A 13,244-nucleotide genomic window follows, 5' to 3' on the forward strand; every position below is an offset into this window, starting at 1 on the left:
TATTATGCTGAACCATGATAGGAACAAGATCTCGGGTTGTAAATTCTGAAACACATGTGTAGTTAATGTCCTTTCTTTTAAGAATACAGGCTCGGGGAAATTCCTGCCTGTTATCATATATTACCTTTGAATTTTTTTCCAGACAAACCTCTAATTTGTCCCTGATACACCCAGGGTTCCTGGGCTAGTACCATTGCATAATGATTTTTCTCAAAGAGTCTCGCTATTGTAGCGGAGGGTCTTGCTATTGTATTCTAGGGACCCTTTTGCATGGTGCAGGTTTATTTGGGATATCCCATGATGGGGGGAAGGAAGAAAGGATAAGTTTGGGGTGGGAAGAGGGGCTGGAGTAGGACTTTGGACCTGGTTTAGGTTACTGGGGTGTGTGAGGATTCTCCCGTTGTAGAGGGATAGGGTATTCCTCATCTTCCTCTGACAACGGAAGTTCCTCCTCCGAGAAGTGGCCATCAACCTTCTCCGAGGATATACACCCTTCCACGGTTGGGATTTGGCCCTCCGTGCCCTTCACAGTCGAGGAGCTAGTCTTCGGCTGAGGTTCCTGTGAGGTAGAGGCTGGAGGATATGTCTCCATTTTCTCTACCTGTTTAGCTTGGTCTCTTCTTAGACCTGATACCGGTGTTGTCCCGAATCTATAGTAAAGAGTGTATCCTCTTTCTCTATTGCCTCCTTGGATTTGAGGTCAATTCCTATTGTGAGGACTTGGCCGTGGCCCTCCTCCCTCGAGTTGATGATTCGCCAACACGACGTCCTTACATCGGAGTTCTGACCCTGGATAAGGTTCAGCAGGTAGGTGGTGTCTTTCCTTTGCTCCTTGGCAAATAGACCGTGATGATCGCCTCCTTAGGGATGTTTTCTCCTTCAGAGCAACCAGTCCCGGCCCCTGCCAATTCTTAAGTTTAGGTGCCGTTTCTATCAACCAATCCGCCGATTCTGGAGATACACAGTCTATGAGGAGCATGCCCACCCGAAAGTGAATCCCCGCAAATCGCATTTGACCCACATTTTGTCCGTCGTTGTGTTGCTCTCCAATCGCCACTACTTCGTCCAGTATCGCCTCTTCTAGAGCCGTTTGCTGGTCGGTGGTCAGTACAACCTCTGGGTAATCCTTTGGTAGCACTGCCATTTTCACTTGTCCAGCAATAGAGGCAAAGCTGGTGATATGTCCCTGCTTGCCTCTCGGTGTTGGACGTCTTTCCATCCTGGCTTTTTTCTCTTCTTGCCGGAGCAGAGGTGAAAGGTTTTCGTTCCCTCTTTTGCCCTTTGGTGAAGATGCGCCGGCCTGTTTCTTGGTTCCTTTGCCCTCCCCTCTATGGAGGAGTACTTTCTCTTTTGCTTCCTCTGGAGCAAGTCCTGCGTGGAGCAGTCGGAGGTATCTCCGTGCTTCTGCTCCGCTAAGACCCACTCTCAGCGGATCGTCCAACCCGCCTGGTTGACCCAGGCCAGGTAGACTAAACGGTAGTCTGTGTCGCCTGTTGGGTTTAGAGGTAAGCTCCCGACCCTTGCTAAAGGAGGTGGTAGCTTGAGTATCACTAGCGCAGGACGGTCCCGCGCAAGTGTCAGCCACCTCTCCTGTAGTTTTCTTTGGGGGGTTTGACCCCCTGGAACTTTCATTGTTCCTGTTCCCAGTGTCGCTAGGGGGTTTCCCCACAGCTTCTCCGGTGGTGTTGGTGTTTTTATTTTTATTACTGCTCATAGTGTTCCCACGAGTCGCTAGGGAAAGTCAGTCCACTTCTACAGAGCCCCGCATGTAGAAGTAAGGGGTAAATACAATGGGGTGCCCCCTGATGCCCCAAGGTTGAGACCAGTAATGGCTAGTCCCCTATCTAGCCACGCATCCCTTTGACCTGGTCCCGCCATCGTAGGATTTAGGTTTTTGGTGAGGTTGTCTCCTCTTGGTCCAGGCGGTTAAGCCAAGACCCCCCCACACCCTCTACCCGCGAACATGACCACAGACAGTAGAAGGTGCCTGGTTTAAATGTCTTGGTGCAATTCCCTGGCCACTACAGCCAGAGACAAGACAATGAGTGAGATGCTTCTTGGACCGAGCCAAAGTGCTAGAGGAGATTCTGCCAGCACCTGACAAGGAGCTTCCCCACCAACGACAAGGTCTTGCATCTCCTAGGGGAAGATTCTAAGCGTTATTGGGGGTTATTTATTTATTTATTGATGTTACTTATCTTTTATCTTACACCACAAGTGGCAATAACAAGTAAGAGTGTACCATTAATGCAGAAACTAATAATTACAAAATTTAATAGAAAAAACTAAAGTAGGAATAAATTTGAAAGTGGCATAATGTACTTAACAATCAAACTTACTTCTATGACTGCAGTCAGGGCAATAAAGGACCTTTATTGTCCACGTTCTCGTTCAAAATAGTTTATCAGAGAAGTTACAAGCTCTTTGCTTCGACTGTTTAAATGCTTCGGCACATTTTCAAAACACAATTTCAAGAAATGCAACACAAAAACTGGAAAATATAGTTCTTAAAAGAACTGTTTGTGCTTAAAAGTACAATTTTTAAAAAAAGACTCTTAGGCAAAAAAACGAGAATTTCTGAAAACGATTCAACAACAACACGATATTATACAAAATAATTACTGAAATTATGATAACTGTCAAATATCAAACGACAACGTTGCTGAACACTCAGTGTGACCAACATAGCAATTATAAAATTCAGTTTACAATTTTTGCAGCTGTGATCTAAATAAAATATCTGTTACAATCATTTTCTCTATAAAGTAAAATGAAGAGCTGTTCGTTATCTGAAATTATACAACAAATTTAAACATTTTTGACAAAATTTCATTTAGTCAGGTTTATAAGCTTTAATGTCAATCTCGATATGGTTGATGACGTGCATCGGAAAATGTTTTGCGATTACCGTATTTAATAATCTGCTAGTTATCACGCCCCTGGTCACAATCGTTTTTTTTTACAAAGCTTCAGTGGAACTTTGATCTCAGAACCAGTTAAGCAAATATCTATACATCATACCAAATAAACTTTTCGTCACGTGATTAAGCTTGACCGGTACAGAGTTGCCCACTTTTACGTGCATTCTTTTAATCGAAATTATTTTAGGCAACAAAAATAAATTAATTATATACTTATACCGGGTGGTTCACCTCTATAACTTTTTTATTTTTTTATTTACTATGTTAGTATATGACATAAATTAGGATTGATTGACGTTTTCAATTGTTTTCGGTCACTTCCTGTTTCACCGGAAATTACTACAACTTTTGATTTTTAAATGGCACCCTCCGTATTTTTTTACTTTATTCGATAGAAAATGACTTTCTGCATCGAATGACATACAAAAGTTGATATGATTATATGTCAACTTTTGACATATTCACTCAAAAACAAATTGTATTTTAAATGTCAATCTAGAGTGACATGGCTGTGTTAAAAACACTAACTTTTGATCGTCTAATGTTTTAGTGTCTTGTCCTAGCCGGTTAAAAGATGCCCATGTCGTATTTTTCATCATATCTCAATTTTTTCAAATGGAACGAGGGTGGCTCATTAGCATATTTAGAAAAAGCATTTTTTTACGAATAATTTGATACCACACACTTGGTATTTCAAGTCAAATTGTCGTTATGAACCGCATGCGCATGTTATAATTTCAAATAAACCATATGCGAAAAGATCAAAAGTTGACATTCTATTCAGAGTGTCATTTTCTATCGAATAAAGTAAAAAAATACCAATGGTGCATTTAAAATTCAAAAGTTGTAGTCATTTCCGGTGAAACCGGAAGCGATCGAAAATAATTGAATATGTCTATCAATCCTAATTCATATTATTATTTATGTCATTACATACCAAATCTCGTTTTTTTATGTGAAAAAATAAAAAAGTTATAGGGGACACACACTTTCGAGACGTACCCAGTATATAAAAAGTTTTTATAAAACTATATAAGAATTATTGCTATTTAACTGCAGATATAGAAATTTAATTCCACGCTGTGTTTGTCATAATGTGGATCAACCCGCTCTCACTACCGGTTTCGGAGCCCTACTCCATCAGGAGCCCTACTCCATCATCAGGTGAGCTTGGGTCGATTCCACAAAATGACAAACACAGCGCAGAGTAGCTAATTCCGACTTGTCGGAAAGTAGCTGGGTTAGATATTAGCTTTTTTCGGGTTCTTGTTATTTCCGATTCTGAACCGTCCTAGAACTCTGCAGCGCATGCGCAAATGAAATAATGCCTTCATATTTCCTTCTGCGCATACGCATCACAGTCCTAGGACGGTTCAGAATCGGTAATAACAAGAACCCGAACAAAGCTATTAAGTCCCGCACGGCCTGTGTGCAATGGTAGTACTTTCGTACCACCGAGGCGCAACTATCGATAGTAAAAGGATGGTAAAAAAACTTTTTTTCAGGACAGCCAAATTATAATGAATCGACCCAAGCTCGCATGATGATAGAGTAGGGCCTCGAAACCGATAGTGAGAGCAGGTTGATCCACATTATGACAAATAGCATGGAATTAAATTTCTATATCAGCATTTAAAATGGCCAGAATTCTTATATAATTTTATTATATACCTATAGTTCAAGAAATTTGATTTCCATTTTATAAAAGGTTTTTTTTATTTACATCAACTCACTCACTTAACAGCACTTAAGGAACATAAAGGGAGGGTCTGGTCCACTTTAGGTACATCAAAATTTTAAAATTTTCTATACAGAATTGAGAAGAGGAACACTTATAATGACATTTTCTAACGAAAAAAGTGCGGATCGTCCATAAACAACCCCAGAATTTTACGGGATTGGGGAGTGAAAAGGGGTGCTGGGTGGGGTATTTCAACACTGAATTTTTATTTATTTTGGCCTTCTAAAGTAATAATTTCACTATATTTTCATTATATTATAGTTTATCTAAAAGCCACACTTGATAGAAAAATGTCCAAAATTTTACTGAAAAACACTTTTCTTAACAAAGAAAATTGAGACCAGATGGAAGATGGAAGTTTGACATTTCATATATCCTTCTTTCTCTCTTCTATGCAATGAGAGAGACAAATATATTCTAGACCTAATCTAACAATTTGAAAATTTGCAACGTTGCCATCTCTTGTATTTTTTCGGGTAATTACGGATTTGAAATAAATGACCTATTACGAAAGCTGACAATAGCTAAATATGTAACCACAAAATTGCACGAAGGAGTTTTAATAGCATTGGTTTACTAGAAGCTAGGGAGCCGCACTCCACTTTTGCTCCTTTGCTTCCGCGCATGCGCATGAGTTATACAAAATCGAACAGGTTTTTGCGTGCAATCTATAAATACAAAAAAACTCACACCAAAGACTAACCAACGCAATCAAAATACGCCTATCGCCGTAACCAACGACTCTAAATAAATTAAAAAAAATAAAAACAGTTTAAAAAAGTAAAAACAGCTGTAAAAAAATAAAAAAGTTTTATGTCTACCGAGGTTCGATCCACCGTCCGCAAAAAAGTTAAAACCAATGCAATCAAAACTCAGTTGCGGCAGACGTTTTTACCATTGTGATCCTCTTCTCAACCTTTAACACAGATCAAAGTATAATATCTATTCTTATCAGCTTAATATCGCTACCGCTATTTTTCAAAATTAATAGGAAAGTATAAATAAAACAATATCCGATTTAGCATTGGCAACGTTGCTTTAAAAGTTAAACGAAAATAATACAACCAGTAAAACACATTCGCTCTTATCTATCATAATTATCGCACACATTGAAAACTTATCGTAAATTTAACCTAAAAATAATAATTTTAAGTATCAATAGTGAAGTGATCTCAAACATTTAGCCGACGATCCGTACTTAAAACGTTAAAATATTAATTGTAGAACATATTAATATCAAATTTACATCAATAACTTCAAGATTGGCGATATACCTAAAGTGGACCAGACCCTAAAGGGAAATTACTACCGATTTCCCATTCAGTTTCTCCCAGAGTTTCATGCAACGGCTATTTCTAAAAAGAACAATGTTCGACTGCAAGGTCTGCTAGCAAAAATCTTTAAGCTTAAAGTATCACAACACAATTCATTTAAACCAAAAACTTGTTTTACAAAACTAAAGTGTCAAAACGAATGACAATGTCAGGAAAGAAAGAAATAAATGTGGCAACTTTATATTTTTTACAGCAGAGCTACCACCTGAATCCCCAGCGGGAAATTTAAATTCCAGTTAGCCAGCCCGTCGCCGGCGTTGAATGTCCATGGTTGGAAACACTGAATTTTAAAATAACTCCCTCGATTACGTAACTAAAAGTTTAATTGGTATCGCTTATAGGTAGCAGATTATCATAAGCAGGAGAGTTATAAATAGGCTGTAGCAGTACCACAGCTTACAGAATAATATAGCTTGGACACTCGCCAATTTTTCCCACGCTCGAATTTAAAACGCCCTACTCCGACGATGCGCTAACTGAATTAAGCGACCGACAGTCAGCCTCATTCAGTCGATGCATAGCCTCCACCGGTGGCGCGTAGGGCCGTATTACGGAAGATTTTAATTCGATTTTTTACTTATATTTAAACATAGGTATTTGTGCTTTTATTTCAATTTTATTTTTATTGATGGAATGGGAAAAGGTTTTCCGGGATGTGCGGCTGCTGGTTGCACAAATAATTATGGAAATAATTCAAAATATAGCCTGTTTAATTTTCAATTCAATTCAAAATTAATGTTCAATTCAAAAGTATATACCGTATGATCGAGAAAAAACGGCGTCAGCGATGGCTATGGAATGAAGATCGCTGTCATTTTATATGTAAATTTATATGAGAAATGTCATCGATGTTCATTTCCCAGCCAACTGGACGCCGTTTTTTTTCGATCATACGGTATATATTCACACTTTAGAGCTTTTCAACACGATGAAGACTACTTATTTGGAGGCTTGCTAATGTAACTATCTATGTATGTATGTATGTTTGTTCGGGGCAAATCTTGTAAGCTAAATTAAAACCACTTCCTTTTATTGTAGGAGATTGAAATTTGGCATGTAGGTTCAGTCCCGATTTTTGCAAGACATGACCCGAATTTTTGACAGCTGTTAAAATGGCGGCATTTTTGAAGTTTTTGATTTTTTAAAATTCTATTTATGAATGGATCGGGCTGAAATTATATATATATATATATATACAGGTTGTTAACTCGACAGTTACTTATAGAGAATGGAATGGAAATAGAGAATGAAATGGAAACAGAATGGCAACACTGCCTATTGAAGAATTATTGATTTTTCTGCCGACTCGTCCCGTCCCGTCGTCTATCGACAAGCGGGCCGAGGTTATTTCAACCATAAAACTCTTGCCGCGAGTAATGAACAATTTAACAACCTGTATAGGTATATTGTGGGTATATACATATGAAAAAAATATATGGGCGGCCATCTTGAAAAAAATGACAGTTTAATGACATGTCAAAATTTCAAAGTCAACCGATTTTCATAAAAATTGATATATGGGATGGCCATGGGCTAAAATGAAAGAAAAAAAATTGAGCTGTCAAATTTGACAGCTGTCAAAAAAATTTCAAAGTTGTCCGATTTTGATAAAAATCGATGATGGCCGTGGGCTAAAATGAAAGAAAAAAATTTTGAGCTGTCAAATGTGACACCTGTCAAATAATTTCATATTTGTCCGATTTTGATAAAAATCGATATATTGGATGCCCCCTACCCCATAGTCGGTTTTCATTTTATTTGTCTCACATTTGAACTGTCAAATTTGACAGCTGTCGTTTTTTTAAGTTCTCCTTTTTAATGAAAATCGATATACATATTATTAGGATACCCATAGAAAGTTATTTAAGAAAAAAATTGAGTTTAAGTGTGGGCACTGAGAAACCAGCATAACTAAAAGTAGAAAATAAATTTTATAAAAAACCTTTTTTAAAACAAGCTTTTATTTAAATACACTAAAAAGAATAAAATAAACTCTTTTTCTTTAAAACTTTTATTATGAACTTAGAACGTCATTACACAATTTTAATATTAGATATATACTTGTCACTTAATATTAGATATAAGCTTGTCGCGAGATTTCTCTACATCGATAAACATGTAAATTAACTAAAACCTGTGTCTACCCTGTCTCATTTTCAAAGTTTGTGTTATGATAGACCACTAGACCAGGAATTACAAGATAAAGTTGTCGTACCAGATTTTTATGAGTGCAACTGTACAGTCAAATCTCGCGACAAGCTTTTATATAATATTAAAATTGTGTAATGACGTTATAAGTTCATAATAAAAGTTTTAAAGAAAACGTTTATTTTGTTTTTTTTAATGTATTTAAATAAAAACTTGTTTTTAAAAAAGTTTTTTTATAAAATTTTTAAGAACTTTCCTTAAATGAAAATATATTATGTAAATTCGTTAAATTATTTCAGACAATTAAATTCAACCATCAATCAAAATTTTCCTATAATGTATTTTTTGTTAAAATTATACGCAAAAGTTAGAATTTATTATACCTTAAAGAATATTAATAAGAACTTAAATGTAGCAAACAAAAACCGAAAGCTCCTAATTTAGAAACATTCGTAAATAACTATAAGTAATCAATGTACCTATTTCATTTTGCTGTTATTTCTAGAAATAAATTAATTAATTTGTTTTTTAAATGTTTTTCTTTGAGAATGCATATTTATTTAAAGTCAACAATTTAAAAACGTGTATCTAAATTATGTTCTAGCACCAGTCGAATAATTTTTACGTCACGTAAAATTTTTTTTGAATACATCTCTGGGCTGACTGGCGCTTAGGCGGCTATTGGTTTTGGCGAGGGAGCTCGCCGCTCTAGTGTTCCCCCTCTTTCGAATCGCAAATCCGAGCGTAAAAAGATCAAAGCGGCACGCTACACTGTCCGAGCTGGTTTTTACTTAAGCTGTGGCAGTACTGTCGCAGACCTCTCTAAATCTTATTGTCGGCCGTAGTACTGCTTCGGGACAAATAATGGTCGCGTTCATCAGGACAAGTTGATCAGTGAGCGATGTACCATCGATTGGTTGTCCTGCTGAACGTGCTTTTTAGATCAAAATCATAAGTAATGCATATTAAATTGTTTTCACCCATTTTTGGCACAAATCGAGGGGATTAGTCAACCGAGAACAATAAACAAAATGCTTTGTTTTCGTTTTCCAAAACATTTTGTGACATTTGGCGTATGTGACGTTTAATCCATCATGCATCGGTAGCGTAGCGTATTTTAAATCTGATGGAAAAAATGGCGACTGATCCCAGAGCGCTCACAACTAATCGGCGCGTTCAGCAGAAAATTAGTGATCGCTGCGGTAGCGCTACGTCCTGATAAACGCGACCAATTATTCTTCTGCGGCCCACGTGATATTTCTTGACGGTCTAATGCTGGATTCAGAGTTCCGTAGCCGTAAGACGTAAGCCGTATCGTTAAGACGTAAGGGATATCGACCTTCACAATCATATGATTGCGTTCATAGATCTCCGTATGCCGTAAGACGTAAGAAATAAACCAATTCCAATTCTTACGTTACGTCTTATCGATTCGTGTTTGGTCGGCTATTTTCGGATTAATCGGTGTGGTTATTTTGGGTTTGTAACGTTGACCGCCTGATAAGTTGGAGGGACTGGAGATATGTCAAAGATATTTGGCGTTTGGCGTTTGGCATCCATTTTCTATTCATTTCACTTCGAGTCTTTGTGTCGTTTGTATCGTCCACGTGCATTTTTAATAATTTTACTTCCATTTTTAATTTCACTTTTAATCATGTCTCAGGAAGCATTATTAATTGATTTGATTCAGAACTTTCCGTACTTGTACGACAAAAGCAAGAAGGAGTATAAGAATAATAATATTCGCAACAATGCGTGGGACATCGCCGCAGCATTGACCACCTCTGGTAAGTCAATTCAGTTTATTAAAGTTTTGGTAAAGTTTTTATTGTAAATGTGTTTTATAATTGTAGTTGAGGATATTCAGCGAGTATGGAGGAATCTGCGGGAGAGGTATGACAAAGAAAGGAAACAGATCCGAAATATGCCATCAGGGTCAGGGGCCCCTGATTCGGTGTGGCTCCTCTATGATCTAATGCGGTTTATGGATAAACACATGTTGTCCAGAAAGTAAGTTTTCATGCATTTTAATGTAAAAAATAATTGAGACACATTTATATTTTTACGATCATTCAATAAAATATTATGAGTTTTTTTTATTTATTTACATATTTAAATCTATTTTAGACGAGTTTCAAATTTGGGGCGGTTGTCTTCATCGTCAAGTGGCACAGAGCCACTTGTGTCCCCACTGTCATCTCAAAACATATGGGACACGCCGATAGAAGTGTATGAAGATGACGAGGCAGGTAATGACGAGACAGGTACAGCACCTCATGCCGAAGCAACAGCTGCTACGGCATCAAGTCAAGCCACCACACCGCAACCAGGACCGTCAACCTCCAAAGGAGTAAAGAGGAAGTTGACCACCTCAAAGAATGCCGTTGATGATACATTAACATTATTACAAAATTACATTAAAGAAAAATCAGTGGTGGATAAAAATTTAAGTTTTGGACAATATGTCGGGCTAACATTAGCCGACATGCCACTGCGCGAACAAAATCACAAAAAATTGAAAATTGTAGAGATTTTAAATGAAACTTATAACGAATAAAGTTATAATATTTTATGAATGTGTATATTATTCCACCCATAGAGAGAATATGATTAAGCATGCTTTGTATGGTTAATAATTGTGAAATTTCATTGTTCTTTTTTGCCTCAAAGGCCAGTTGATCATACATGTGTATACCGTATGATCGAATAAAAACGGCGTCAGCGATGGCTATGAAATGAAGATCGCTGTCATTTTATATGTAAAATTATATGGGGAATGTCAACGATGTTCATTTCCAAGCCAACTGGACGCCGTTTTTTTCGATCACACGGTACTATTTTTTTACTACACCTACAGTAAATATGATCGAGTAAAAAATGGCGTCCAGTTAGCTTTGAAATGACAGCGGTCTTCATTTTGAAGTAGTTTCTGACGCCATTTTTTTTATTTTATAATATTTTTAATAGTAGTCCACTAAAAGAAATAAAACAATATAATATAATTTCCAACACATTTATTCAATAAGTCCTTCATTTAAAATATTATTTTGCCAAGGCACTTCGCCAGCTGGCGAAACAAAATAATTTTTTAAATTGTCCCTCATATCATATAATATTCGGGAAAATCTGTGTGCAGCCAATCTTCCCACAGATTTAAGGGGCTGCACCTCTTCAGGAGTCTCTACATCCATCAACTCTGGATATGTATCCGCTGCAGTTTCCTTATTGCAATAATTATGTAGACATACCATTACCTTGACAAATAAGTCTATATTATTTACATCGGCAGTTATTGCATTTCTTAATAGTCTCCACCGGTTGACTAAAATTCCGAAACTGTTTTCAATGCACCTGCGGGCTCGTGTGAGCCTGTAATTGAAAATACGTTTATCGTCTTCCAAATTTCGCCCAGGGTAGGGCCTTAATATGTAGAATTTTAACGGAAAGGCTTTATCAGCAACAAATGTATATGGATGGATAATTTCACTGTTGGCTAAACGTTTTGGATTGGGTAAATACAATTTATTATTGTCTATAAGCGTCCCAAATGCAAAACTGCTAAATATACTACCATCACTTTCACTTCCATACGCACCAATGTCAACTAAAGTGAAATTATATTTTGCATCACAACACGCCATTAACACAATGCTAAAAGTTTTTTTATAATTAAAAAAAAAGACTGCCACTTTTTGCCCGGGCCTGGATCTTAACGTGTTTCCCGTCCAGTGCCCTTATACAATGAGGGAAATTCCACTCCCTCTCAAATTCTTCTGCTATCTTTAGCCAATCTTCCTGTGAAGCTGGGGGTCTTAAATATTGACTGGATAATACTTCCCAAATGGCTACACTGGTCTCTTTGATTATGTAGTGGACAGTAGAGTGACCTACATGGTATTTCCAGGCAATTGTTTGCATTGTCGTTCCTTGAGAAAAGTAGCTGAAAATAAAAAGAATTCCATATATATACGAGGACAAATGTATACATTATATAGTTTTTAACTTAAATTAAAATATACTTACTGTAAAGTTATGGCCAGGCGTTCTTCTGCGTTAATACCATCAGATATCCTCCTTTTTAAATATGGCATCAACATATTCAATAAATTGTTGAATGCCTTCACCGACATCCTCGTATATTTATGGAACTGCCCAGGATCATTCGCCTTCATGGGAAGAAAATATGCTCTATAAAAGCCCTTTGTGGCTCTTTCTGTATTTATCTTCCTTGTTTTAACAAGCCGCTTTTTACGGCGATTTTTAGAAATTAAGTAGCAGAATAGAACTCCTGCTACAATAACACTATCGATATCCATTTTAGTAGGACTTAAAACAAACTGGTAAATTTTATAAAATACTACGCCAAGTGAATATGAGAAGCACAAAGATAATAGATAATTAATAGACAGTATAGACACGTGGAAAATGGAAAATGACAAATGACAATACCAATACCACAGAAGAGAATTGACAAGACATGCAGAATCCGATAGAAACCAACGCGCATGCCTACGGTAAATATATCGTTACGTCTTACGGCAGCTATGAATCGATTCTTTAAATGCCTTACGTCTTACGGCTATCGATACGGCCTACGTCTTACGGCTACGGAACTCTGAATCCAGCATAATTGTTTTGACAAGTAGTTCAAATTGACGTCACTTCAGTAGTTCCCGATTTTCATTAACTTATATACTAAGGGCTAACAAAGGTTACTTTTGGGTCGAGATTTTCGTATGTAAGAAGAGTACAATGCGTTTATAATGTACTGAACAAAGAGTGAGCAGTAAAAACGGTGCCAAACGTGTGAAATAAACCGAGAAACTGTGTACAGGGTGGGTCAAATTCGACGCTTTTAAATGGAAACACCCTTTTCTATAGTAGATAGACGAAAACTAATATCGGTGTCTGGAGCTCAATTTTCATCAAAAACATAATGGTATAACCGCACATCAATATCTGTTACCGTTTCGGAGTTACGGGGTGTTTATCGAAAATGTGCAATTTTAACAAATCGCTGTAACTGTTTTGCTATGGAAAATTTTGTATTTCTATGAAAACATTTCCATAGCGCCTTTTTACGAAGAATTTAATGGTTTA

At 37.0% G+C, this 13,244-nt stretch overlaps 2 protein-coding genes across 2 annotated transcripts; one reads left to right on the forward strand and one right to left on the reverse strand.

The window, feature by feature from the left end:
• Positions 1-9,798: 9,798 nt before the first annotated feature.
• Positions 9,799-10,701, forward strand: LOC115888937. The gene is made up of 3 exons (XM_030908827.1): positions 9,799-9,931; positions 9,998-10,154; positions 10,272-10,701. The coding sequence occupies exons 1-3, from the start codon at positions 9,799-9,801 to the stop codon at positions 10,699-10,701; spliced, it is 720 nt and encodes a 239-aa protein (XP_030764687.1).
• Positions 10,702-11,143: 442 nt separating this feature from the next.
• Positions 11,144-12,724, reverse strand: LOC115888902. Its single transcript, XM_030908785.1, has 2 exons — positions 12,168-12,724; positions 11,144-12,084 (listed from the first exon to the last, which is right to left on the reverse strand). Exons 1-2 carry the CDS (start codon positions 12,458-12,460, stop codon positions 11,814-11,816), a joined length of 564 nt encoding a protein of 187 aa, XP_030764645.1. The 5' UTR covers positions 12,461-12,724; the 3' UTR covers positions 11,144-11,813.
• Between the last annotated feature and the right edge of the window lie 520 nt (positions 12,725-13,244).

This window comes from Sitophilus oryzae, unplaced genomic scaffold (genome assembly GCF_002938485.1).
Source record: "Sitophilus oryzae breed Bouriz unplaced genomic scaffold, Soryzae_2.0 scaffold_809_pilon_pilon, whole genome shotgun sequence".
Lineage (NCBI taxonomy): Eukaryota > Metazoa > Arthropoda > Insecta > Coleoptera > Curculionidae > Sitophilus > Sitophilus oryzae.

Excerpts from the sequence above, each read along its gene's own strand:
- LOC115888937 (XM_030908827.1), top strand. The coding sequence starts at position 9,799 with ATGTCTCAGGAAGCATTATTAATTGATTTGATTCAGAACTTTCCGTAC. Across the intron at positions 9,932-9,997 it reads CGCAGCATTGACCACCTCTG|TTGAGGATATTCAGCGAGTA; the intron begins GTAAGTCAATTC and ends TTATAATTGTAG. Across the intron at positions 10,155-10,271 it reads AAACACATGTTGTCCAGAAA|ACGAGTTTCAAATTTGGGGC; the intron begins GTAAGTTTTCAT and ends AATCTATTTTAG.
- LOC115888902 (XM_030908785.1), bottom strand. The coding sequence starts at position 12,460 with ATGGATATCGATAGTGTTATTGTAGCAGGAGTTCTATTCTGCTACTTA. Across the intron at positions 12,085-12,167 it reads CGCCTGGCCATAACTTTACA|CTACTTTTCTCAAGGAACGA; the intron begins GTAAGTATATTT and ends TTTTATTTTCAG.